The sequence below is a fragment of the Mobula birostris genome, chromosome 15, assembly GCF_030028105.1.
Source record: "Mobula birostris isolate sMobBir1 chromosome 15, sMobBir1.hap1, whole genome shotgun sequence".
Taxonomy (NCBI): Eukaryota; Metazoa; Chordata; class Chondrichthyes; order Myliobatiformes; family Myliobatidae; genus Mobula; species Mobula birostris.
Window position 1 is genome coordinate 19,155,614 of NC_092384.1, and position 27,900 is coordinate 19,183,513.

At 44.6% G+C, this 27,900-nt stretch overlaps 1 protein-coding gene across 2 annotated transcripts in view; it reads right to left on the reverse strand.

Annotated features, from left to right (window-relative positions):
• Positions 1 to 27,900, reverse strand: part of gnao1a (guanine nucleotide binding protein (G protein), alpha activating activity polypeptide O, a) — a 302,144-nt gene that overhangs the window by 70,989 nt on the left and 203,255 nt on the right. For both annotated transcript variants that reach the window (XM_072279401.1, XM_072279400.1), the window contains exon 4: positions 22,718 to 22,878. In XM_072279401.1, the coding sequence (XP_072135502.1) occupies positions 22,718 to 22,878 (161 nt within the window). The remainder of the gene's footprint in view (positions 1 to 22,717; positions 22,879 to 27,900) is intronic.

A 27,900-nucleotide genomic window follows, 5' to 3' on the forward strand; every position in this document is an offset into this window, starting at 1 on the left:
GTCCAATTTACCATCTATTTGTTTAAATTCAGTGATGAATTGTTGAAACTTCTCAGAGGCTTCTCATGTATGACTTTGCAGCAATTCCATAATAGAATTCAAAGAGGCAGGAAAATCATCCTTTTTAGTACCTCTGGCCCTCCTTCCAGCCAGAATGAAAGAATATCACACTTAAAAAAGAAGCTTCAAGACAGTTTGGAAATAGTAAGATAATTTAAGTTCGAGTAACAGCAGATTGCTGTTACTCCATCAGCCACCGCCAGGAAATCTCCCAGGGTCCTATATAGCTGCAACATTACCTCTCGGCTCCTTAAATTCAATGCCACGGTTGATGAAGGCCAATACACCGTACGCCTTCTTAACCACAGGGTCAACCTGCACAGCAGCTTTGAGTGTCCTATGGACTTGGACCCCAAGATCCCTCTGATCCTCCACACTGCCAAAAGTCTTACTATTAATAATATATTCTGTCATCATATTTGACCTCCCAAAATGAACCACTTCACACTTATCTGGGTTGAACTCCATCTGCCACTTCTCGGCCCAGTTTTGTATCCTATTGATGTCCTGCTGTAACCTCTGACAGCCCTCCACACTATCCACAACACCTCCAACCTTTGTGTCATCAGCAAACTTACTAACCCATCCCTCTACTTCCTCATCCAGGTCATTCCAAAACAGAATCAAAACTCAATCAATTTGATATTTCATTAGAACGAGGAGGATGTGACACTTTATCGTAAACTTAACGGCAGAAGGAGAAGATGGCGGCATGACGCAGCATGTGTGGCCTCTCCGGTGATGAATATCTGTTATTTGTCAAGTAGGGTGCCCTGCACAATTCTGATTTGATGGAGGCAGATGTGAGAGCACGGAGGAACATCTGGTGAAACTTCTGAAATGCCTGCTTTGTTGCCCCTGCTACTGTGTGATCCGAAATCTCTGGAGGGGAAGGCCCCGCATCCTCGGCTTTGCCTATTGCCTGTTGCCGGGGCCGGGGTCGAAATGCTCGGCAGAGATGGTGCTCTGTGCTTGGTGTCGGAGGGCTGGTCGGAGGCTCCAGGTTTTCGGATGGACTAGAGTCGGACTGTGGTCAGGTGCTTCCAGGATGCTGCATCGGCAAGTTTACGGCCCTGGAAACTCATGGCAGGGAGAGTTTCTCCCTTCTACCGTCTGCGTGAGATGTTGGGGCTATCGGGACTTTGAGACTTTTTTTTACCGTGCCCATGGTCTGCTCTTTATCAAATTACGATATTGCTTTGCACTGCTGTAACTATATGTTATAAATATGTCGTTTTTGTCAGTTTTAGTCTTGGTCTGTCTTGTGATTCTGTGCTATCATACTGGAGGAACATTGTAATATTTTTTAATGCATGCATTTCTAAATGACAATAAAACAAGGACTGAGTGTCCTCATAATCTAATAATCTAATCCTGTGTCTGATTCTAAACAAAGCAAGCAATTTGTGTGTGTTTGTGTGTAAGTGAGTGGTGAGAGACAGAATGTGTGTGTGTGTGTGTGTGTGTGTGTGTCTGAGAGAGAGGGAGAGGGAGAGGCAGAGAGAGAGAGCGAGGGAGAGAGAGAGACAGAGAGAGAGAGGGAGAGAGAGGGGGGAGAGAGAGAGGGAGAGGGAGAGGCAGAGAGAGAGAGAGAGAGAGAGAGAGAGAGAGAGAGAGAGAGAGGGAGAGATAAGAAAATTTGGTAACCTTCAGTTTTCCTCCCCAAGAGCACCAGGTAGATTTTTAATCACAATCTATTATTGTGAATGAGTTTTTGACTTTAAGATCCCAGATTATTACCCAGATTTAAATTCCACAGCTGTCGTGTTGGAATTTGAATGGGACTGTGATCACTGATCTGGTAATTTAACCTCTGCACCACCACCATACTGTAGGTCGGCAGCTCAGGGGAATCTTGTGCAGCAATCTGTTGGAGGAACTCAGTGGGTTGAGCAGCATCTGTATGTAGGAATTGCCGATGTTTCCCCTGAAAACCCTATATCAGGCTCAAAAAAGTCACTTGAACTTTTAAGGGCATTCCAAACCTGGAGAGCATAAGATAAATACTGATAAATTCAAGAGGAGTTCGGGAGGGGATTCTCTACACAGAGAGTGGTGAAAGGGTGAATGTATGGATGCAGCAGGAAGTGCTGCTGCCCTGCAGGTCCAGGGATCAAAGTTCAATTCTTGCATGTGGTGTTTACATGTCTTTTGTGTGGATAGCTGCTTTGTGCTGCAATTTCCTCATAGATGGTTAATTTCCCAAAGAGAAGGGGCAAAGGGAATGAAGGGGCAGTCAATGGACATATGTGAGGAAAGGTAAGGTTGCAAGGCAGGGAAATAATGAGATTGCTCTGCTGGGAGCTGGCATGGACCCAGGGAGACAAATGGCCTTCTGCCATGTTGTTATCAGAATCTGTTACATTATGGAGTGGCTGAGGTAAACAGATTGGCTGCATTTATAGGAAAGTGAGATAAACACAGGAGGAAGTCAGGAGAGGAGAACCAAAGAGATAGCTGTTTCTTGATAAACAGACATGTTTGGATGAAGTGGAATGTGACACGACTTGGGTGAAGTATAAACATTTACACCAACCTGCTGGAGTGCACAGCATTTTGTCAGGGTGAATGAAGAGATGGCTACAATTACAGTTTGAACAGTGGAGTAAGCAGAGGCACGGGGAGACCGCGCGGTCTGGTTAGTAGAGCAATTAATAAAACTTATCAAATTCCTGCCATTATTAGAAAAAACATTTCACTTCAATGAGTGGCAAGTCTTTGAAATGCACAGAGATTCAGCAATAATCTTTGAAAGGCAATCGAATGAGTTGTTGCATGGGGAAGAGCTGTGCATGTGTGGAATGGGTAGGCTGAGAGGGGGCACAGGGGTCTGCAGATGTGGGAAGACCTGGATTGTTCTTCTAAAGATGTGAGGTAACGACTGGCTAAGCATCCTCTGCCACTCTTCTTGGTCTTCAGTGAGACGTGGGCATTGCTGACGAGGCCGGTGTTCATTACGGTTCTATAATTTTATTACCTGCTTCTACAATGACATTTAAAAACCTCTTGTCCAAGTTTCATCCCAACAGGTCACACAGCGGACTCCTCAAAGGAGTCAGAAAGATCTTGTACGCTGTTCTGTCTTTCACCTAGTGGCACACCATTATCACTGAGTGGCATCATCAGCAAATGAGAATCAGGTTTATTATCACCAGCATGTGGCATGAAATTTGTTAACTTAGCAGCAGCAGTTCAATGCAACACATGACAATATAGAAAGAAAAAAAGTAAATCAATTACAGTAAGTATACTGCATATGTACAGAATTGATTAGATTAAAATAGTGCAAAAACAGAAATAATAGATTTTAAAAAATGGTGACTCTGTTGAGAGTTGTGTTGCAGAACCTGATGCTGCAGGGTTACTGTGGGAGCTGGGACTTCACTGATACTGACCTTCACTCACTTTACAGGTGAACTGCTACCTGTCTCCAAGAGCTTCCAGTGTGCATGTGTCACTCTGTTACTTGAAGCATGCTCTCACAACAGTGCGGACAAGATTCCTTCCAGCTTGCATACAGTCAGCTTGCAATCATGGTGAGGGAGGGAAGATCCACAATAGCTTGCTGAAAAAGTTCCTGGCATGCTGATCGCAGGCATTCTACTGAAAAATTTCAGCACAATCACACCTACTGCACATTCCCCTGCTTATTCAACAGACCCTGATGTGGCCACCACAGACTCCTTCCACTAAACCATTCTCCCTCTGAGGTGACACAGGAAGGACCAACCCCTTGGACATGAGGAGCAACATGGAAAGAACACAGAGCACATCTCAACATGTTGTCATTGCTGTAATTAAGAAAATATCTGAGCCGATTGCTGGGATGGTTATAAGAACCATTACTAACTTTCCAGTCCCTTTACATGAAAGCTGAATGAAAACACAGTATAACTTTAAGTGTGGTGTTTCCTACATCAGTAGTCGGTGCCACAGTGTTGAAAGCAGCAGACCTACCTGCCACCTGCCAGATCACCAATCGTCAACAGCATCGTTGCTCCCGGTAAGAGCAAAGTCCGAGAGCTGTCTTGCAGCGAAGGGGTATATGAAAAGAATCGGTCCTGTTACCACACCTGGCATCAGGATGGCTAGGCTGCAGGAGGTGGGTGAGAACTCACTTGCACCCCCTTCTACCCAGTGATAATGTCAAGAAACCCAATAATGAGGAATGGGAGAATATAGCTCATAAAGGAGAGAGAGGAGATCTGACTGTCTGCAAAAGGAAGATGATAAATATCTGTTACGACTAGGGCTGACTGTAGTTGTTTAAAAGCAGGATTTATTTTTAAATTTGCACAATTTGTCCTTTTTGCACACTAGTTGTTTGAACATCTTCGCTTATGGATAGTTTTTTAAATAATTTCTATCGTATTTCTTTATTTTCTGGTAAGTGCCTGCAAGAAAATGAATCTCAGTGTGGTACACTTTGACAATAAATTCATCTGGTTTATTTATACTGTGGGGTGGCCCAGTAGCGTAGTGGTTAGCACAACAATTCACGATACCAGTGACCCGGTTCAATTCCCGCCGTTGCCTGCACGGAGTTTGCACGTTCGCTCCAGTTTCCTCCCACAGTCCAAAGGCTGGTAAGTTAATTGGTGATTGAAAATTGTCCCATGATTAGGCAAGGGTTAAATGGGGAGGTGGGGGGGTTGCTGGGTGACGCAGCTGAAAAGGGCACTGAAAGGGACAAAGCTCCACACTCAATCTCAATAAACTAAAAAAGAATTTACTTTGACTTTGGATAAGCCAACCCAGCCTCAGAAGGTATGGATGGGGATTGCATTAACCCCAAAGTGGTGAATCTGCAATTACCTCGTGCAGTGGTAGAGTGCATTTGCCAACAAGCTGGTTCCATCTCATAGGAGTGGAGTGCAGGGTGGATTGACAAAGGCATCAGTATTAAAATGGAATTTGATGTCAGTCAGCAGAAAATGAAAATTACTTTGGTACAAGAGCCACAGGGTTGCTGAGTGAGACGAGACAACACGCCTCGCACTAGGGGTAGTGGCCGTGCTCTAATTTGTTTTCTTTGTCACTACTAAACATCAATTAAAAACCCTTTTCATTACATTTTGAGATTGTTCATTAAAGCATTGCTGTCCCAGCACAGCTTCCCTACCAAGTACAGCACAATGCCTCAGATGAACATCACAGAGAACATGACAAAGGCTTACAAATACTCCTGATTTCCACCTTATCCCATAATGACCCCTGCTGTGAGCAGCAGCTACTCCATCCTGGTATTGAATTATACTCTAATAACGTGTCGTTCCTCCACACCTCTCATCAGGCAGCCTATCACAGTTCCAAAATCTCAATTAATACGAGAACAGACCATCAGAATGAGATCCTTCATAATCCCCTGAAGAAGAAGAAGAAGAATAGCCCTTTAACTCGGCAGTGGAGTTACTGGGGCACCGACATGACGGTGTTTCCGTAGCAAGCTATTCTTGTTTTTATGAGGCCGAGTTGCTAGCTCGACGCTCAACCCGACTTGGATTCGAACTCGGGAACCTTTGCTCCGGAGTCCGGCGCTGATGTCCGAGCGGGACTGAGCATGCTGGAAAGGATGGGACGCACCACTGAAATCACTGTCTGTCTGAGTGCTTATTTGAGGGACTGTGAGGTAGGAACTCAGTGACCTCGGGGGGGGGGTTAACACCACCACAACTGACCCTCAAGGGTTGCTGTTAATAGCTTATTTTACTCCTTCCCTTTTCCTTTCTTTCCTCTGCCTTTTCCATCTCTGGAAATTGGCCATTCAGCCCATCAAGTGTACACTGACCATCATGGACTCATTTACACTAATCCTATATAATAGCTTGGTAGGGCATACAGAACATAGAATAGTACGGTACAAGAACAGGCCATTCGGCCCACAATGTTGTGCCGAACACTACAAGGAGGCAGTGAGGTCACATCTGGAGTATTGCATACAGTCCTGTTTGCCCCGCTATAGGAAGGATGTTGAGGCTTTGAGAGGGTGCGGAAGAGGTTTACCAGAATGCTGTCTCATCAGAGGCTGGACAAACCTGGGTTGTTTACTTTGGAGTGCTGGAGAGTGAGAGGGGATCTGACAGAGGTTTATAAGATTATGAGAAGTATAGATAGAGTAGACAGGGAGTATCTGTTTCCCAGGGTAGAAATGTCTAATACCAGAGGGCATGGATTGAAGGTGAGAGGGGGTAGGTTCAAAGGGGTGTGAAGGGTAAGTCTTTTACTCAGAGAGTGGTGGATGCCTGAACTGCACTTCCTGATATGGTGGTGGAGGCAAATACATTAGAGGCTTTTAAGAGACATTTAGATAGGCACATGAATGTGAGGAAGATGGAGGGTTATGGGCATTGTGTAGGTAGGAGGGATCTTTAATTTATTTTATAGCTGGTCCAGCACAGCATTGCGGGCTGAGGGGCTTGATCCTGTGCTGTACTCTTCTATATTCTATATTAATTTTTTTTTACCATTCTGGAAGTAGTACCTTCTGAATGAGAAATAAAACTGAAGACTTCTCAGTACACACGAGGAAATCTGCAGATGCTGGAAATTCAAGCAACACACACAAAATGCTGGTAGAACACATAAGGTCAGGTATCATCTATAGGAAGAGGCACAGTCGACGTTTCAGGCCGAGACCCTTGGTCAGGACCTCAGTATGTGTTTCCATTCCATGAATATCTCCATTCAAAGATCAGGTAGCAAATTTTCTATAGTGCCCCAGCTAATATTTAATCCGCATCCAACAACGTTAGGGTCAGAATCAGATTTATTATCATATGGCTTGAAAGAATGACAGGTGATGGTTATTAGTTCCTACAATCGGACTGTCAGACAGGATTTGGTTGGCTGAAACATGGGACACAGCATGATAAGAAACAGTCCCTGATGAAAGTTCACTGTGAAGTTTACCCTGGTTCTCTCTCCACAGATGCTGCCTGATCAACAGAGTGTTTCCACAATCACCTGCTATTATTTCAGATTACCATCATCTATAGTCTTTTTTTGTTTTTCATTATGAGATTGTTGAGGCTCCACATGAACTCAACCTTCCATTCTTTCCTAGTGGTGTGATTGTCCCATGCCTCTTTCTACTCCCAGCAACACAACAGAACTTTTTGGAATGTTAGCAGCCTGTTGCACAGTTCCAATTGCAGTCACTGTACAAAGACACATTCACAGAGGGTTCAAAGCCAGGACACCATCCGATGGGGACAATAGAGGGCTTTGCACAGTAAGTCCCTCCCTAGGTCTCAGGTAGCCGAAAGTGGAGAGAATTTCAAGCTCTGTGTTGGAGTGCCGATATATACATGCAGACTGTGAATGAGAGAACAAAAGAATGTCAATAAACATCACTGCTATTGATCCAATGAGAACACAGGGGAATCCATCACTGCTATTGATCCAATGAGAGCACAGGGGAATCCATCACTGCTATTGATCCATGAGAGCACAGGGAATCCATCACTGCTATTGATCCAATGAGAGCACAGGGAATCCATCACTGCTATTGATCCAATGAGAGCACAGGGAAATCCATCACTGCTATTGATCCAATGAGAGCACAGGGGAATCCATCACTGCTATTGATCCAATGAGAGCATAGGGAATCCATCAATGCTGGGGCCAATGAGAGCACAGGGAAATCCATCACTGCTATTAATCCAATGAGAGCACAGGGAATCCATCAATGCTGGGACCAATGAGAGCACAGGGGAATCTATCACTGCTGGACCAATGAGAACACAAGGGAATCCATCACTGCTGTTGATCCAATGAGAACACAGGGGAATCCATCACTGCTGGGACCAATGAGAACACAGGGGAATCCATTACTGCTGGGACCAATGAGAGCACAGGGGAATCCATCACTGCTGTTGATCCAATGAGAACACAGGGGAATCCATCACTGCTGTTGATCCAGTGAGAACACAGAGGAATCCATCACTGCTGTTGATCCAATGAGAGCACAGGGGAATCCATCACTGCTGGACCAATGAGAACACAGGGGAATCCATCACTGCTGTTGATCCAATGAGAGCACAGGGGAATCCATCACTGCTGGACCAATGAGAGCACAGGGGAATCCATCACTGCTGTTGATCCAATGACAGCACAGGGGAATCCACCACTGCTGGACCAATGAGAGCACGGGGGATCCATCACTGCTGGACCAATGAGAGCACGGGAGATCCATCACTGCTGGACCAATGAGAGCACAGGGGAATTCATCACTGCTAGACCAATAAGAGCACAGGGGAATCCATCACTGCTGGACCAATGAGAGCACAGGGGAATCCATCACTGATTTTGATCCAATGAGAGAGTAAAATAAGGGAAATCACTGCTGTGTGGGCAGCAAGAGAAATAAAAGAGGATTACTGTGCCAGGAACCAATGAGTGAGTAAAGGAGCAAAGGAGATCGCATTGCTGCTGCTGGGACAAGACAGAGATTTAAAAGGAATATATTCAGTTTTGGCTGAAAAGACTCATTCAGAATATATAATAAATATAGGAATCTTGGATCAGAGCCAGGGCCAGAACATTCAGCAAGTTTGATCCAAACCTGCCCGGCTTTCACCTCTCCACCGTTGTGCCTGTGCCAGGGCTCCACAACTCGAACAGCGTACTGACACTTCTGTAATGTCTCAGATGGGGCAGACTGCCAGCCTCTGCAGGACCGCTGGGCTCACTGCCAAATTGCCAGTGCCCTGCCCTGCCCATATATTTAACCTAAGGAGTTAAAGGAGGAAAACTGAGGACAGGATTTCTACCAGTGGAATACTACACTGACTATCCAACTGGAAGATTCAGAAAGAACGTTAGGTGTTTCCAAATCCTGCATTGTACTGCTGTCGAAAAACAGAAAATTTCATGATATAATAAGCCTGATTGTGATTCAGAGCATATACACCTGGGACTGGGCCTGGGCCTGCAGTAACCAGACACACCGGAGAAAACCCAGCCTGCTCTGGATGACAGCCCAACACCTCCAGCCTTAAGAAAAATGGTTCAACTATCATGTGTGGGGCCCCGGGATCAGGCTTGTGGGTCCTGTCATTAGCCAGTCCGATGCTAAAGGCCTGAGTTCAGGCCCACATCCAGGGTTTTCAGTGGCATCCTCTGCAAGTATTCGGTCAATACCAAAAATCGAAACCCGAGATTAAGTCTGGATTGAAGCCTGAAGATCAATCTGAAGCCCAGATTCATGCCTAAAGGTCAATCAGAGGTCCAGATCAATGCCTAAGGGTTGATGGAAGGCCCAGATTGATGCCTAAAGATTGATAGCAGGCCCAGATTGATGCCTAAAGGTCAATAGAGGGCCCAGATCGATTGCCTAAAGGTCAATAGAGGGCCCAGATCGATTGCCTAAAGCTCGATTGGAAGTCCAGATTGTAGCCTGAAGGTGGATTGAAGGCCCAGATTGATGCCTGAAGGTAAATTGGAGTTCCAGGTCAAAGCCTGAAGGACTATTCTAGTATTGTGGCTTTTTGGAGATTTACATAAATATCGCTGTTGTTTAATGCTATTGTGCAGTGACTTTGAGATGATGTCAGCTGTAGACATTACCTGTTCACGTTCCATTGTCCTTCAATTCCTCTTTAACCCCATTCTCCTGTTTTCTCCCTATAAACCTTGATGCCCTTACTAAGCAAGAACCTATCAATCTCTGCTTTAAGTATATCCAATGATGTCCTTCACAGCAGTACGTGGCAATCAATTCCACAGATTCACCACCCTCTGGCTAAAGAAATGCCTCCTCATCTCTGTTCAAAAGGGACGTTCTTGTATTCTGAGGCTGTAAACATCCCCACGACAGGAAACATCCTCTCCACATGTGCTGTATCTAGACCTTTCAATATTTGGTAGGTTTCAATGAGATCCGCCACATTTCTCCACTATTTTCCCCTCAACCCATTCTCCCCAGGTTGCTGTCATTGGGGGGGGGGTTTGGGGTGGGCAATGGATTCCTCATAGTGCTCAGACAGTCCACGTGGGAGGGGGTGTCAGTCAAAGCAGAGGGCTGCCCCTGAGAGGTGGGTGGCTTGGACAGGTCTGTGTAAGGAGACCTGATCTGAGCTAGGACCTCCATGAACCAGGGTAAGAGAGGAACCCAGAGGCTGGGGTCAGGCACTGAGCCAAAACGGTGTCAGCCTGCATTGAAGGAAAAGTGAATGAAAATTTTAGAACCTGGGTCTGATTGGGTTCTGCTCAGTGTTGTGTCATAGTTCCAGATAGTTGAACCATCTCTCCGGGGTTTTGCAAGCTGCGACAGGAGAGCAGGAAATTCCCTGAAGAACTTGAGACAATGGCCGTATTTCATTAGGAGTTTGAAGAGATTTGGTTTGTCACCTAAAACACTTCTATAGATGTACCATAGAGAGCATTGTGACTGGCTGCATCACCACTTGGTGGGGGGGGGTGGGTGGAGGGCTACTACAGAGATCAAAAGAAGCTACAGAAAGTTGTAAAATCATGGGTAATAACCTCCGTGGTATCCACGGCATCATGGGTAATAGCCTCCGTGGTATCCAGGACATCATGGGTAATAACCTCCGTGGTATCCATGGCATCATGGGTAATAACCTCCGTGGTATCCACGGCATCATGGGTAATAGCCTCCGTGGTATCCAGGACATCATGGGTAATAACCTCCGTGGTATCCACGGCATCATGGGTAATAACCTCCGTGGTATCCACGGCATCATGGGTAATAGCCTCCGTGGTATCCACGGCATCATGGGTAATAACCTCCGTGGTATCCACGGCATCATGGGTAATAGCCTCCGTGGTATCCACGGCATCATGGGTAATAGCCTCCGTGGTATCCACGGCATCATGGGTAATAGCCTCCGTGGTATCCACGGCATCATGGGTAATAGCCTCCGTGGTATCCAGGACATCATGGGTAATAGCCTCCGTGGTATCCACGGCATCATGGGTAATAGCTTCCGTGGTATCCACGGCATCATGGGTAATAGCCTCCGTGGTATCCACGGCATCATGGGTAATGGCCTCCGTGGTATCCACGACACGTTAAGGGAGTGGTGCCTTAGGGAGGCATCCCCACCACCCGGGATGTACCCTCTTCTCATTGTTACCATCAGGAAGGAGGTACAGAAGCCTGAAGGCACACACTCAGTGATTCAGGAACATTCCCTCCCCTCTGCCATCCGATTCCTAAATGGACATTGAACCCATGAACACTACCTCATATTTTTGTTTTTCTAATTACTTCTGTTTTTGCTCTGTTTTTAATTTAACTATTTGATATACTTACCGTTATCGAGGTATTTATTTATCTCTATTTTATCATGTATTGCATTGAACTACTGCCACAAAGTTAACAATTTCCTCGACACACATGCCAGTAATAATAAATCTGATTCTGACCTCAAAGTTTTAACACTGCACACTGTGGGAGTCCCTCTGATACTCTGCTTCAAGCAAGCTGCACATTTAAACCACCCTCATTCCATCCACTGCAGCGGGAGCTCTGGGAACCCTGCAAGTTCAAGTTTACTTGTCATTCAACCATATTCAACCAAACCAAACGGCATTCCTTCGGGGCCAAGGCACCAACAGCACACAGCACATATAGTTACAATAGCAGAAAAACATACCGTCACAAAAGAATTATACACCTGTCTCTGAGTGTCATTGATGGTGCAGCAGTCCTCTTCACGTGCACAGACGAAAACAAGCTAACTCGTCTTCCACCAAGTGACCACTGGAGGGCGGCACTGATGGGAGGGCCGGCCTCCAACCCAGCATGGACTCCAGCTGTCTCCCACACCAGATCCAGCTTCTCCTTCCTCGGGTGGCTTTAACAGGCCACCCCCATGGCATGAGGGCCTGGTCTACGTAAGCAACCGAGGCCACACGGCTCCCCCTACCCCTGCGTCGGTCTCACCAATGAACCAGTAAACCTGACTGACAGTATTCTACATTACCAATGTCCAACAGGGACTTGCAATCACAAGATTAAAGTCCAACACATTCACTTCCACTGCTTGTTAGATTGTGTACTGCCTCTGATGCCTTCCTCCTTGGCAGTAGCCACAGTGTGCACCCACTCCAGCCCCACCACCATCGAGCAGCTTGCCCTGTGGGGCAGACCTTCAGCACTTATGCCTTGCAATCCCACAAAAGGCACAAAGGACAAACAACTACACCTTTGTTTGGACCCAGAGAGGCCACTGCAACCTGGCACACCTCCATCTTACCAGTAGGATATGGAGTTCCCCTGTTGCTGTTAGGTAAAGGTCAGGGAATGTGATGTATAATATCCTCAGTCCTGGATGATAGGGGCTGGTGAACAATTGGATCAGCCGTTAATTACCTACGCCCTCCTGGGCAGCACAGATAACTATCACTGTATGAACAGGGGAAACATGAGTCATATCTCCTTGGCCAGTAGAACCCAAGTCCAGGAACACAAGCTAGAACAGCTAGTCATGCTGTATCATGTACCAACAATTAAACTGAGAGGGAAATAAAATATTATAAACATTTAAATATGTTTTTTTGTTAGATCACTGACATGGATAGAGCCCAGTCCATCAGTGGTAAAACTCTCCTCACCATTGAGCACATCTACATGAAGCACTGCCACAGGAAAGCAGCATCCTTCACCAGGGATCCCCACCACCCAGGCCATGCTCTCCTCTCACTGCTGCCATCGGGAAGCAGGTGCCTCAGAATCACACCGCCAGGTTCAGGAACAGTTATTACCCCTCTACCACCAGACTCCTGAACTCAAAAGGGATAACTTCACTCACCCCCATCACTGAACTGTTCCACAGCGTATGGACTCACTTTCAAGGACTCTTCATCTCATGTTTCCATCTCAGCTCAAGCTGGTAAAACCTGAGGTACAGGCATAGCCAACCTCACTCATTTCTCAATTGCTAGCAACTTTCAGACTATTCTAGTGGTGTTTAGTATGGTGGCTTTTTGGAGACTTACATGAATATTGCTGTGTAGGTCTAATTGTTTAATGCTCTTCTGTGGTGACTTAGGGATGATACCACTTGTAGATATTACCTGTTCATCTTCCGTAGTCTTTCAATTCCTCTTTTAATCCAGCATATTTCTGGTGTTTTTCACTTACTGATTTCTGTATTGTTATGTCTGTTTGCAATGGCTCTATCTACTAAGTAAGTTGTTCTTCCTTGTTTATCCTGTAATATTATGTCCAAACTGTTATTATGGATTGTCCTCTTTGTAATAATGGATTGGTCGTAATATAACTCTGACTCTAAAACTGGATCAGGCTTGTATTTATAGCAAGGTATGGTGTCTTGTATGGGCTTGTACCTTAAAGCAAGATTTTAGAGAATGATGTTTGCCACTTAATTATGCCTGTGTATGTAATCAGATTGAGTTAAACAGCTGCAGGATCCTGCAATGTGTTGGATTGTTTCTGGTTTCTCTTGGCATTTTCTGCACTAATTGTCTTGAATTTGTTGGTCCTTTACTATGTATTTTTGATAATTTTTTGTGTTAACCACCTGGTCCTGTATTACCACAAGGAACCCCCCCCCCCTTGTTTCTGGGAAGACGCCTCCAATATCTGAGGCAGTCTCTCGATGCCTCCTTGTTGACATCTAGTCTGTTTAGATCGCTGGGATGTCTTCTGTGGAGGGTCATGCTCTTCCATTGGTTAACTTTTTCTTCTGGGTGATATTTTTTCATATTTCTGGGCTCTGCTTTCATTTAAGTTTAGTGATATCTACTTCTTATCAGAATTGCATATCCTCGCATGAAGTGTTGAATCCTGTTTTCATTGATGAAAATATATCCTTAACAGTTTTATCTAATTGTTGTGTAGATATTTTAAGTCTATCATTCCAATTCCTCCTCTGTCCTCAGTAGTGTTAATCTAAATGAGTACAAGTGTACATAGTGTTTTCTAAAATTTATCATTTCAGTTCTTAATTTCCTTTGTAAATTTTGCAGATCAGTTTTGGACCAAGAATATGTTAATATGGATATAGCGAACAAACAAGTTCATATCCTTTGTTATATTTTTACTATTGAGCTCTGTTTGGCAGATTTTCTTAAGCCTTGAAGTAAATGCTGTCGATAGTTTTCCCTTTATCGCAGTATGATCTAGTTTCCTTGCTTGTTGATAGCTCAGATACTAGAAGTTTCATATTCATTCATCAGTTGTATTGTATCCTGCTATTCTTTTATATTCTATTGCACCTTTCTTTCTGTTTAATGTTCTGCACTTATCTGGTCCAAAGTTCATACTTATATCTTTAGAATATACAGTAGCTCTACCACTTGAATTAATTACTTTAGCTTTACTGATGAAGGAGTGTATAATTTCAAATTGTCTATGTATAGAAGGCGTGCCAAGGTATAACTAGTTTGCTTGTCTCTGACTTGTTTGCGATTCAGCAAATTAGGGAGTGGATTTAAACCTAGGCATAACCATAGTAGTTTAGAGAGCCGCCTTGAAAAATGTCTCAGTTAATTTTGTTCCTTTTTTAGGTTGTTGATAGATGGGGTGATTGAGTATATGTATGAGAGCTTCTATTTTCCATGAGTGTGGGATAGAATCAAATCTTTTTTGATGGTCAATATTACAACATGAAAGATTTCTGCTTTACCTTGGGGGTTGATTTAGAATTAACGGAATCTATTATCAGTTGTTCTTTACATCCTTTCTTACCCTTATGGCATGCTTTCTTCTCTTCTGTCAGTATATTGTGGTTATCTAAGTGAGGGTGATTAGTTGCGAGATGCATGATGTTACAATTGTGTATATAGTTTATAAACAAGTAATAGGACGATATTTGGATGGGTCATTGTGATTTCTCTTTTAGGCAAGAGATATGTTTTACCTTCCTTCATAAATTTCGGCATTTTTTTGGGATTTTTAAGAAAATTGTTGATATGTATTCATATGTATGGATGAAGGCAGGTAAAATTTTTATACCAATAATTATGAATATTATCACTGCTGGTACATTTCCAGCAGTAATGTGGGCATTTTTATAACTGTTTTTAAGCATATCTATTGTAACTTCAGGAGAGTGCATGTTCTCAATCGTTCTTTGTCCTCCCTAATCCAGCTTGCTTCTTGATTGTGCGTCGCCCTCTTTGACCAAATACTAGACCAAAAGTTCATTATTTCTGTGTTTGTTGGTAATTCTGCGCTAGGGTTGGTGACATTTTGGTGCGTCGAATTTAGTTTCAGTGTCCTGTATAAACTTTTTTCATTGTCCCTGAACTGATAATTCTGTTTTCTTCAGCTGGTGCACTTCATATACTGTGTCTATTTAGTCTGGCTTTGTATGCACTGAACTTTTGTTTTAGTGTGTGTATGGATTTTACAGTGACCTTGTTACGCTTATTGTATCATGTGTGGACCTTATATTCCTTTAGTATTTGCTCAGCTTTTCTCTTAACTTTCTCAAGTACTGTATTACTATTTCTTTATTTTGTATTTACTCAGTTTGTTGTCTTTTGTACACTGGTTGTCTGTCCTGCTGGTACGGTCTTTCATTTTATGATTATTTATTAAGCATGCCCACAAGAAAATGAATCTCAGGGTTGTATATGGTGAATTATTTGTACACTGATATTAAATTTACTCTGAACTTTGAACAAAAATTAAAGCCCAGATGCAATAAGATACCACACTTCTACAAGTTAATTATCAGTGCCAGAGAGTTTGTTTGGCAGCGATTCAAAATTCACAGTGCCATTTGAGACTCTTCACATAATGAAACAGGCCACATCCAAATACACGACGATCTGGATAGTATCCAGGCCTGGGCCCATGGGTGACAAGTACCATTTGCCAGACAATGAACAGTGAGCAGTATGGTGGCATAGAATGGATGTCACGGTAGCAGAGTGGTTAGCATAACGTTTTTCAGCACCAGTGATCGGGGGATCAATCCCCACTGCGGCCTGTGAGCAGGTTGTACCTTCTCCCCGTAACCGTGTGGGCTTTCTCTAGTTGTTCCAAGTCCAAAGACCTACTTGTAAGCGTCAGTAGGGTGTGGAAATGCCAGGTTGGTGCTGTAACCATGGTGACACTTGCGGCCTGTCCCCAGCACGTATTTGGACTACGTTGGACATTGATACGTTGCATGTCTCAATGTACATGGGGGAATTAATATTAATGTTACTTTCCCACTATTAATATGCTGGGTGTTACCGTTGACCAGACATTGGATGGGAGCAGACACTGACAGAATGCGTCTTCAAGAGCAGGTCAGAGAGAGGGAATCCTGTGGGATGTGACTCACCTCCTGACTCCCCAAAGCTCGTTCACCATCTACAAGGTTCAAGACTGGAAATAAAATGGGATACTCTCCATTGTCTGGATAAATTCTGCTTCCGCAACTCTCACGAAACTGAAAGAGAACCTGGTCTGACAGCCAAGAACACTCTTTATGCATCACCTTCCAAACTCACGCTCTCTGTTGTTCTGGAACAGGGCTTCTCAACCTGTTTTACACCATGGACCAATACCGTTAAGCAAAGGGGCTGTGGGCCCCAGGCTGGGAACCCCTGCTCTAGAAGAACAAAGACAATAAAAACATTGGGATATTGTTACTTGGACCTCACACACTATCTTGACTTGGAAATACATCTCTGTCCCTATCCATCCCCATCCCCATGGTTTGCAAAGCTTCAGGTGGTCAGCTCACTGCCATCTTCTCAACAACAATAAGACCATAAGACATAAGAGCAGAATTAGGCTGTTCAGCCCAGTTCAGTCTGCAGCATCATGGCTGATTTATTATCCCTCTCAACTCCATTCTCCTGCCTTCTCCCCGTGACCTTCGACATCCCAGGGAAGGAAGCTAAAAACCGGCTCAGCTGTGAAGCCAACATCCTTTGAATGAACACAAGTATAAAAAGAATCCACTTCCTAACCTCAACGTTTCTGACAAGTTTATGGGTTAAGTGCACGATTTCATGCACCCCACATCTCCAAGTGGCTTGATAAAAAAGCAAGCAACTGGGAGAGCATCCTGCAGGTCTCCCGGTCCCAGTGCTGCAGATACTGGAAGCTGGAGTCAGGTTTGCCCCTAGTGAGAGTCAACAGCCTCAGCACTGTTCCTGCTGCAAAGTATGGGTTCCTTTTTGGGAGTCACATGACACGGCCAGTGCAGCTGTGGTTAATATTTGGGTTGCTGGCTTTTTCCCAGTAAACTAGGATTTCCTGGCTGCCTCCGACATCCCGGGGTCTGATGCGACCACTTTGTTGGGATGTGCTCCAGCCTCACACCTAAGGAGGCTCAGCTGAATGAGAACGTGCATTTCAAATGAGTGGAATTCTTTGACAGAGCCTGCATGAGGAACCCGCTGTCTAATTAAGAGAAGAAACCTACAAAGAAGACTGCATATCCAACGCTAGCTCCAATCAATGTTGTTGCGGGGGATTCTGTTAATTGACGTCACGCCAAGTACATCTGTTCCACAACTCCACTCAGTAGCTGAAACACCAACAGGAGCCTCTGCAATGCGATTATCTCAGCAGCAGATCTTTAAACTATTTTTAACTGGATTGGACATTTTGGGTCAATAACTTTTCATCTCCACTGCCATCATAGAGAGCATCCTCATATCAGGCCTGCTGCGGCATCTTCTCAGAGTGTACGAAGACTATAGTGAGATGTCAGGTGGGCAGGAAGGGCCACTCACTGTGGTCTCCATTACTGCAGCATTCCTATGTGTTCCGGACAAAGAAACAGGTGGTAAAATCATGGTGGACACTACCCACCAGCAAACCGCCTTCTCCAAAAGCTCCCTTCTGGAAAGCACTTCAAACAGAAACCATGTCATCTTAACATTTTCTTCCCCTAGGCAGTTAATCTGCTTAACCATTCTAGCGAGCCTCCCCGCCCCTCTATTAGCTCAGTCACTGCACTGCAAACACTTTAAACTACTTTTTTATGTGTACAATGTAAAATACATTATGTATATGTATTTATGCATATTTTATTCTGTATCCGTACTTTAATCTCTATCTTTATTTTTATACAATTCGCTATTCTTTATAATTGTTGAATGTTGTTCTTTGTTGCATGTCGTGCCAACACACCACCGCAAATTCCTAATACGTGTAAATGTATTTGGAGAATAAAGTTGATCAGAATCCGATGAACAGGCAACGTGCTGACAAGTTAACCCCCTTCCCCGTGGTGGATGCTTCCTGAACTATGGAATGCTTTCAGCGATTTTTGTTTTTACTTAGTATTTCCAGCATTCGCGGTCTTCTGCTTTTTTAGGCTAGTAAGCAAATGAAAATTGGAAGGGTGGCTCAGGAGCATCAATGAGCAAACAGTTGACGATTCTGGCCGAGATTCTTCAGCAGGAGTCCTGCCAAAATTGTCGACTGTTTGCTCAGCAGGAGTCCTGCTGAAGGGTCTTGGCCCAAAACTTCGGCTGTCTTTTCCATAGATGCTGGCTGGCCTGCTGAGTTCCTCCAGCATTTTGTGTGCGTTGCTTGGACTTCCAGCGTCTGCAGATTCTCTCTTGTTTGTGACCAACCCCTCCATGTCACCACCACAGCTCACCAGCAACACCTGGTGGCACCAGATGGACACTGCAGGAGCCTGATATACCAGCAGGGGGCGGTAACTGTGCTCCAGCTTAATTTGCATTACTCCCAATGGAGGAGATGCCAAATGGCTGTCATTTCACTATCACTGCTCTTATTCTGTCACACAAGGCCAAGAACCACTCACCGATTTCTATTTTGTCTTTTGTATTTCCTTGATTTACCTTTTCTGTAGTAAATTCAAAACGGTTATGAATTTCACCACTAAAGCCGAGTGAAGGGTTAAAAATAGGAGTGGGATTGGTCTGAGCTCGCCATCATGTCCCAGAGACTAGCATTAGTGTTGGGAAAGGTCCAGATTGGTGGGGTTAAAGTGGACAGTTTTAAATTCCTAAAATCAACCCACACTCTTTCTTCTCCCTGCTAATTTTTGACTGGGTTCCCTGTACCGGTTACTCACATCCTGCAGGTTGCTTGTTTCACCTACCTTATTCCTTCTATTATATCTAAGCCATCTAGTCCCTCATCTGCAGACTTAGTTAATATCCCAGATTGTGGAACAGCTCAGGTTGCGTTTAACTCTAATACAGCACAGGCATTGTCCCTTTGGACCAGCTGGTCTATAGAGACCAAGATGTCCTTCCAATCTACTCCCTTTGCCCATGTCTGGTTCATAACCTTCTAACCTTTCCAATCCATATATCTGTCCAATTGTCTTTTCAATTACCTGCCTCAGCCACTTCCCCTGGTACCTGCCTCAGCCACTTCCCCTGGTAGCTCATTCCACATATGGACTATCCTTTGTGTAGAGAGGCTCCTATTAAACCTTTCCTCCCTCACCTTAAAGCACTGCCTTGCAGTTCTTCACTCCCCAACCCTGAGAACAAGACAGAGTGCATTCACCCTTTCTATGCATTTATCTACCTCCCTCGGACCATCACTGTACTCCTTGTGTAGAACGTCCTGCAATGATATGGACCTCCCACCCCCTTGTGAACCTCAGCAACTGTCCATGACTTGGATACACTGACCCAAGCACAGGACAAGTCCCTTTGTCCTACAATGTCAAATCAGGAATCAAATATTAAACTGCACTACCCCATCTGCCTACACAATGTTCACATCCTTCCATTTCTTGTATATTCACGTGCCTATCCAAGAGCCTCTTGATTGCTTCTGTCATATTTGTCTGCAACACCGCTCCAGACATCCATCACTCTCTGTGTAAAAACAAATGTCTCATTGATCTCCTTCGCACTTACCCCCTCTCACCTTAAATGCATGCCCTATGGTTTTAGGCATTTATATTCTGGGAGAAAACTACTGACTGTCTATGCCTCTCATAATCTTACAAACATCTTTTTTTAAAATTTTATTTTTATTTGGATAAGGAATTCACAAATATCATGTACTTTTTTCACACATATAACCTTTTCCATTTTTTTATATGTATAAAACTACAATTATTTATACATTCTTAAGTACACATTGAGATGATATAAAAGGAAAATAAACATTTAAGTAGATAATTATGTACTGTGGTAAATCTAACCTATTAGGCTAAGTAATGATTTATACTGCTCTTCTCATCAACACAGTAATATTGCTAACGTAAGCACCCCTAGGCTAAATGTTTGTTTTTTTTTGTTTTCTTTTGGAAAATAGAGAATTAACACAAGTAAAGGGAAAGATTTAGGAAAGGGATAAAAAAATGAAAAAATTAAGTAAATAAGTACATAGGGATTGGATAATTATGTCTGCGGGCAGGAGCAAGCATGAACAAATTAGGATATAAACACCTACAATGGTTGATACATAGGCTTATATACAACATTTTGGACCAGTGGAAATGGTTCAGAAGGGTTATATGGAAACTATTATTACCATTTTTCTTAACAACTAATCTTACAAACATCTATTAGAGAACCCCAGTTTAAATGTCTCTGTCTAGCACATGCCCTCTAATCCAGGCAGCGTCCTGTTAAATCCTCTATGCCCTCTTCCAAAGCCTCCGTATCCTTCCTATAATGAGACAGCCAGAACTGAATGAAATACTTTGGATGGGGTCTAACTAGAGTTATAAAGCTGCAACATAACTTCCCGACACTTCAACTCCATTCTTCTACTAATAAAGGCAAGTATGCCACATGCTTTCTTTACCACCCAACCAACCTGTGTAACCAGTTTCAGTCCCATTTACAACGAGCTGCAGCTTGTGAATCCTGAATGGATTTATTTCTGAGACGCTCCAAGAGCTTCTCCTTTCCCCACATTCCATGCTTTCTGCAACACAGCAAGCCAGTTTCAACTCTGCAACCCAGCCCAGACCATCACAGTCAAATCTCTCCCCACCACTGAGACCACGCACGTGGAGCACTGCCACACAAAAACCACGTCCCCATCTGCAAGGACCCCAACAACCAGGCCATGCTCTTCTCACTACTATCATCGGGCAGGAGGTACAGGAGCCTAAAGGCTGATTTATACTTCTGTGTAGTAGCCGCCACCATTGTGAGCATTTATACTTGTACGTTGGTGTGTCTGCGTCGCTCTGCAATTCACTGCCAAAACGCTAGTTGGTGGTGGGGTTTCTATACCACTGCGTTGAGTTTCTTCGTGTTGAAACTCAACACAAAGAAACTCAAACTTCAAACAATGGCGACTGAAACTGAAGGAGAGTGAATTCTCTGTGCTTGTCTGGCCACTGAGAGAAATGGACGAGGAAATGAATTTCAAATATTTTCAGATGTCGGCAGGTAGAATTAACGATTGGTTCGTTGTCTCCATTTATTTCACATCAGTGTACGCACAGTATACTCAGAGACTGGCAATCACCATTCGAGTTTTAGCTTCAGGTGGAAGTCAACAGGCTGTAGCAGCTAGCTACAAACTGGTTCAAGCACAGGGTCCTCCATGGTCTGTAAAGCTTTATAGAAAGCATTGCAGCCAGAGTTCCTTCCCTGCCCTTCAGTCGCCCAATGGGAAGCTGTTGCAGAGTAGGAGGAAACACGATGCTACCAAGTGGACAAATCACAGTTGCGTCTGCGTCGCCGCAACGCATAGTTACATTTTTGGGGAGGTGTAGGGTACACGGCTACACCGTAGGGTACACGGCTACGGCGTAGGGTACGGCGTAGGGTACACGGCTACACCGTACCCATGGTACAGATTTGATGCAGAAGTATAAATTGGCCTTAACTCCCACACCACCAGGTTCAGGACCAGTTATTACCCTCCAACCATCAGGCTCCTGAACCAATGTAGATAACTTCACTCACCACTATGAACTGATTCCACAACCTACAGACTCACTTTCAAGGACTCTTTACAACTCCTGTTCTCTGTGTTATTTTTATTTCCAATTTGTTCCGTTTTGCCCGATAATTGCCTGTCAGTCTTTGTTTGTCTATGTACAGTTTTTCATAAAATTCAATTGAATTTCTTTTTTCCTGTAAATGCTTGCAAGAAAATGAATCTCAAGTTAGCGTATGGTGACATATATGTACTTTGTTAATAAATGTACTTTTATCTTTAAATTGTTGGACTTTGAACCAGCATCAAGGAACTAGACCAGTGCCCGAGCCTGATCGCTCATCGATCCCATAAAGTTCCTCACCTCCGAGCCATGCCTCTCCCAGTCTTCCACCTCTCCCTCTTTCAGACCTGCGCCATCAGGCCAACCCAGGGCACCTTCCATTGCACACAAAATGCTGGAGGAACTCAGCAGGTGGAGAGGTGGAGAAGAATAAACTGTTAACTTCTCAAAGTTCAAAGTAAATTCATTATCAATCAACCATATATAGTATGTTACCAAATACTGTCTTTAAATATATTTTCTAACAGGCATTTACATGGAAAAAGAAATGCAATAGAATTTATTAATAGAATTTGATAATAGAATTGGTCATTTTGTTACCCATTTCCTCCAGCCTAGGTGGGGTACTGTCATGTTTTGTTTTAACGCTTCCACACTTTACGTGCTTCCCAAGCTGTGATGTGAGGCTGGACGATAAGGGGTGTCCATTCTCTGGGACTAACACTGCCCACTGGCGTATCCCCACATACCCAAGATCGAAGGTGAACTCTACACGTGTCATCGATAGAGTGAATGGCGTGAATACTCACTATTGCGCCGAATCATTAAGCTGGTATTCACGGGAACGGCTGAAACATTCCACTACCCCGGAATCAGTCCAAATTCGCTTCATGGCAGCCAGCAGCTCTGGGGAGAACGGCTCTGTATCCTCCATTCGACTTACAACATCGCACACCATCTTGGCATCGGCCTGCGGGGAGAAGGAAAACCTTTCAGTGCAAGGCAGCAGCAAACCAAATCAGCAAGGCAAAGTAATAAGCCAATCACATTATGGGAAAAGACAGAAACAAACCAATCAGACCATGGTACTTGGTAAGAATGAGCAATGAGCCAATCACATGGCGAGAAAGCAGTGTCAAAACCAATCAGGCTGTGGTCAGGATGAGCAATGAGCCAATCACATTGTGGGAATGAACAGCATCAAGGCCATTGGGTCAAGAGAAGGAAGAGTAACAAGGTAATCACATTGTCAATGCTCTTCAGCAAGCCAGTGCCTTGTTCTATGATCGGCAGCAGTCCTCCAGCACCCGTTTAGAGAGCCAGAGATTGAGAATTGCTGGCCCAGTTGCCAGCCCAAATGGTGGGAGAGTCACTGGAAAACCATCAAAGGCTGGAACTCCAGGTGAGATTTCATCCTCAGCACAAACATCAAGTGAAGGACCACGAACTCAGAATCAACCAGTACCTTCTGCTCCACAAGGATTCATAACTCTCCCAGGCCATGTGAATATCTGTTCATTAACACTTTAAAATGATTTAAGGAACAACTCTGAAGGACTAGAAACTGCCGTCAGTCAAGACTGTAACTCCTATGCTATCTGTATCACAGACCCACAATCACCAAGGAGAAGTTTCCTCAGTTTTGTTGAGATCATCACCCAACTCATGTCTCACCTCCCTAACTGTGACCTTTCACGACGTCTCATTGTTGGGCTGACTGACACAGTTCACTGTGGCATTGTATTTTTGTGTCAGAAAAATACTCTTCGTTACAAAGAACTGAAATCAGCGGCCTTAACATTACCCATACTGGTGATCACAGAGACCTTGTGTTTATTATCTGCTCACCTAAATATTGCCTCGTGCAAGATAAATGGTCACAAAGACAAAAGCGACAGGTGAGTATGGAGTCTGGAACAAGAAAGAGAACACTGGAAGAACTCAAGAGGGTCAGGCAGCATCTGTGGAGGAGAAAGGTGTAAACAGATGCTTGGGGGGGTGAGACCCTTTATCAGACCTTTAACTATTCTGTGGGACTGGAACTGATCAGTCACCAAATTGGACCAAGTGAAAGCAGAAGGTGCCATAAAACATCCGGCGATTCAGGCAGCACAGCCGGTCCCACGCCCGGCAGTGGAAGGAGGGGGGTTGGACAGGGGCCAGCACTCCCACCCAGAGCTACAGAAACCATGACAGAAACCACAAAGGCCTCATCCCTGGGAGAGGAAGGATCGTTGCCTAGGAGACACATGAAGTTGTGTGCTGAAAGCAGAAGCCACAGGGCTGATAAACCTTAGGCCCAGGACAGAGGACCCTGGCGAGTTACTGTAGGCGGCCTAGGCCCCATTAGAGGTAATGGGCTTAAGAAGAAGTCAGGTAGCATCTAGGGACACTGACCTGAAACATTAACTCTCCTACTCTTTCCATAGATGACCTGCTAAGTGATTCTGGCAGGTTTTATTTCAGATTTGCAGCATCTGCATAGTTTAAATGTTTTCAGGAACTGGCTGAGCTGGGACCTGTCGCAGTTCCTCATTTTGGTCACAAGAAGGAGGCAGTGGTCAGGTTTCAGTGGCGTGTGAACAGCGTGGAGCCTTGGGAGCAGCATCCATATCAGCATCTTCAGGGAGTCTTGGAAGTCCTGGGATAAACCCTCCTACACAGACAACAGCTTGGGTCTGGTGCTTACACTGTGGTAAACCCAAGTACACATTCTTCAAGACTGCTGTATTTTTGTGTGTTAATGTAGCAGGAGTGGGCTTAGACCCAGCAGGGCAAGCACCATGGGATAAATGCTGGAAATGGGGTTTGTTATTAAAAAGTGAAACGGACAGATGTACTATGTTTCTCTGTTATGTAGCCCTTTGCTCTATAAAGTGCTCATCATCCCTCCCAGGCCCATCTCACCACTCCCCCCTCCACTCCTCCCCTTTTCACTGGCTAACTTTCCTTCCATACTTGGCCCTGACGCAGAAACTCCATCCAAAATGTCAACAGTTCCATTCCGGGCCCAATGCTGCTTGGCCGGCGAGTTCCTCCAGCTGTCCATCTGTTGCTTTTGGTTCCAGGACTTGCAGTCTCTTGTATCTTCCCTCCTCGGGTTAGACAGGAGACTGAAGCAGGTTGGACTGGCGGCCATTTTCTATTACCTCTGTCTGTTCAGCTGATTTTCCACAAAGTGAACGAAACCCAAATCAGAATCAGGTGTATTATCACTGTCTTTTGCAGTATGATGTGAAATTAGTTGTTCTGCAGCAGCAGTTCAGTGCAAAGACTTAAGATCACTATAAATTGGAAAATAAATCAATACTGCAGAAAGAAAAGGAATAGCAAGGTAGTGCTCACAGGTTCGTTCACGAACCGTTGGTAAATCTGATGGTGGTGGGGATGAAACTGCTCCTAAAACATCGAATGTGGGTCTTCAGGCTCATGCACATTCTCCCCGATGGCAGTTACGACAAGAAGGTACGTCCCTTCGTAATGGATGCTGCCTTCTTGAGGGAGCGCCCTGTGAAGATATCCTCAATGGCAGCGAGGATTGTGCCTGTGATGGAGCTCCCTCAGTCTACACCCTTCTGCAGCCTCCTGTGCATTGGAGATTACATACCAGGCTGTGATGCAGCCAGTCAGAAAGCTCTCCACTGTACGTCTATAGAAACTTTCAGCAGTCTTTGGTAACATACCAAATCTCCTGAAAATCCTAATGAAGTAGAGTTGCTTGCGTGCCTTCTCCCTGACTGCATCAATGTACTAGGCCCAGGATAGATCCTCTGATGAAGGTCGACGCGCTAGGCCCAGGATAGATCCTCTGATGAAGGTCGACGCGCTAGGCCCAGGATAGATCCTCTGATGAAGATCGACGCGCTAGGCCCAGGATAGATCCTCTGATGAAGATCGACGCGCTAGGCCCAGGATAGATCCCCTGATGAAGATCGACGCGCTAGGCCCAGGATAGATCCTCTGATGAAGATCGACGCGCTAGGCCCAGGATAGATCCTCTGATGAAGATCGACGCGCTAGGCCCAGGATAGATCCTCTGATGAAGATCGACGCGCTAGGCCCAGGATAGATCCTCTGATGAAGACGCCCAGGAAGTTAGAGCGGCTCACCTTCCCACCGCCGAGCACTTGATGAGGACTGGAGTATGGACTCAACTGTCACAGGAAGGTCACCCCTGAAAAGCATTTAAGCCCTCCTCTTGCTCTTTGAAGATTCCCTCCTGTCCAGTTTGTACATTTAATTCAGGTAATGTTTCCACTTACATTTCAAGCTAAGATCGCATGAGGTTAAAAAGCTTTGAACAAAGTTGCCAAAGAACATCAAAGTGCTTCACAGCATGAGGGTCTCAATCTACTCCCAACTGCTCAGCATTAACCTAGACAGGTGGGAGCGGTTCAGAGCAACAGGTTGTCATCAATACTCTGCGGACACAACTCCCATCGGTATTTCCTCCAAACAAAGCGGTGTCATCTGAGAAATAGCTGTGCTTTACCTCCCTCTTCACACACATACAATAACCTAACCTCACGTGCGCCAACACACACACAAAGTCTTTGAAATAACGAGACAACGATGACAGTAAGACAGAGATGAAAGAGATAGAAGTAAAAAGCCTCACTGGCAGTGGAACATAATTCAGCAGGCTCCCCACTGATCGCCCCTTGGTGAAGCCATGTGATGACTAAGGAAGGGAATGTGATTTGGGAAATTTGAGATTGATCACTACAACACATTCTTCTGAGTAATATCAACACGTAACTTAGGAATTTCACAAAGTATCATTTCAAATACTTGGACGGCACAGCTAAGTGATAACTGTATACCCCAAACAAATTGGAACTAAAAGATGATAATTAATTACTAAATCACAGATTATTCAACCTAAAGATGGAATAAGCAACAGAATGAAGTACTAATAAACACAAGAGATTCGGCAGCAACGCACACAAAGTGCTGGAGGAACTCAGCAGGTCAGGCAGCATCCATGGAAAGGAATAAACAGTCAACCTTTCGGGCCGAGACCCTTCATCAGGACTAGAAAGAAAGAGGGAAGAAGCCAGAGTAAGGTGAGGAGAGGGGAAGGCATCCAAGCTTGCAGATGATAAGTGAAGGGTCTCAGCCCGAAATGTTGAAACATAGATGCAGCCTGACCTGCTGGGATCCTTCAGCATTTTGTGTCTGTTCAGCAGAATTAAGTGCTGTATTTACCAAGAGCTTACTGCCAGGGTCCCCAACCTTCTTTGCACTGCGGACTGGTTTAATATTGACAATATTCTTGCGGACTGGCTGACCGGGGGGTGGGGGGGTTAGGGTTGCCAACGGACAAGAGTAACAGTCAAACGCGTTGTGTTTACCCTGAGAAAGACTACAATGACCATGAAGCCTTGTGCGGGCACCAGTGCGCATGCGTGTACCTGCCGATTTTTTTTCTGCAAATCGTATTTGGCGATTCTGCTGGGGGGGGGGTGTTAATCACGACCAGAATATAGGTGATAAGTGGCTAATACACTCAATTTTGTTTCTAAAAGGGTTTATCTAATGAATTTAATATTAAACACACAGCGCATATTTTCCTCACATGAATATAGTGATAAGTCAATTATCAGGGGAGCTTGAAGTAAGTGTTGAACGAACTTCCAGTAGAAGTGGTAGAGGCAGGTTCGATATTATCATTTAAAGAAAAATTGGATAGGTATATGGACAGGAAAGGAATGGAGGGTTATAGGCTGAGTGCAGGTCGTGGGACTAGGTGAGAGTAGCGTTCGGCATGGACTAGAAAGGCTGAGATCGCCTGTTTCCATGCTGTAATTGTTATATGGTTATATAAGTCAATAGCGTCATAACATTTTAAGTAACGTTTGGATATTAAACACACGGCACATATTTTCCCCGTATGAATATATAAAATCATTGCAACACACCAATATCGCTGAATCAGTGGGAGCCCTGGGCTTGTTTCCCTGCAACAAGACGGTCCCATCGAGGGGTGATG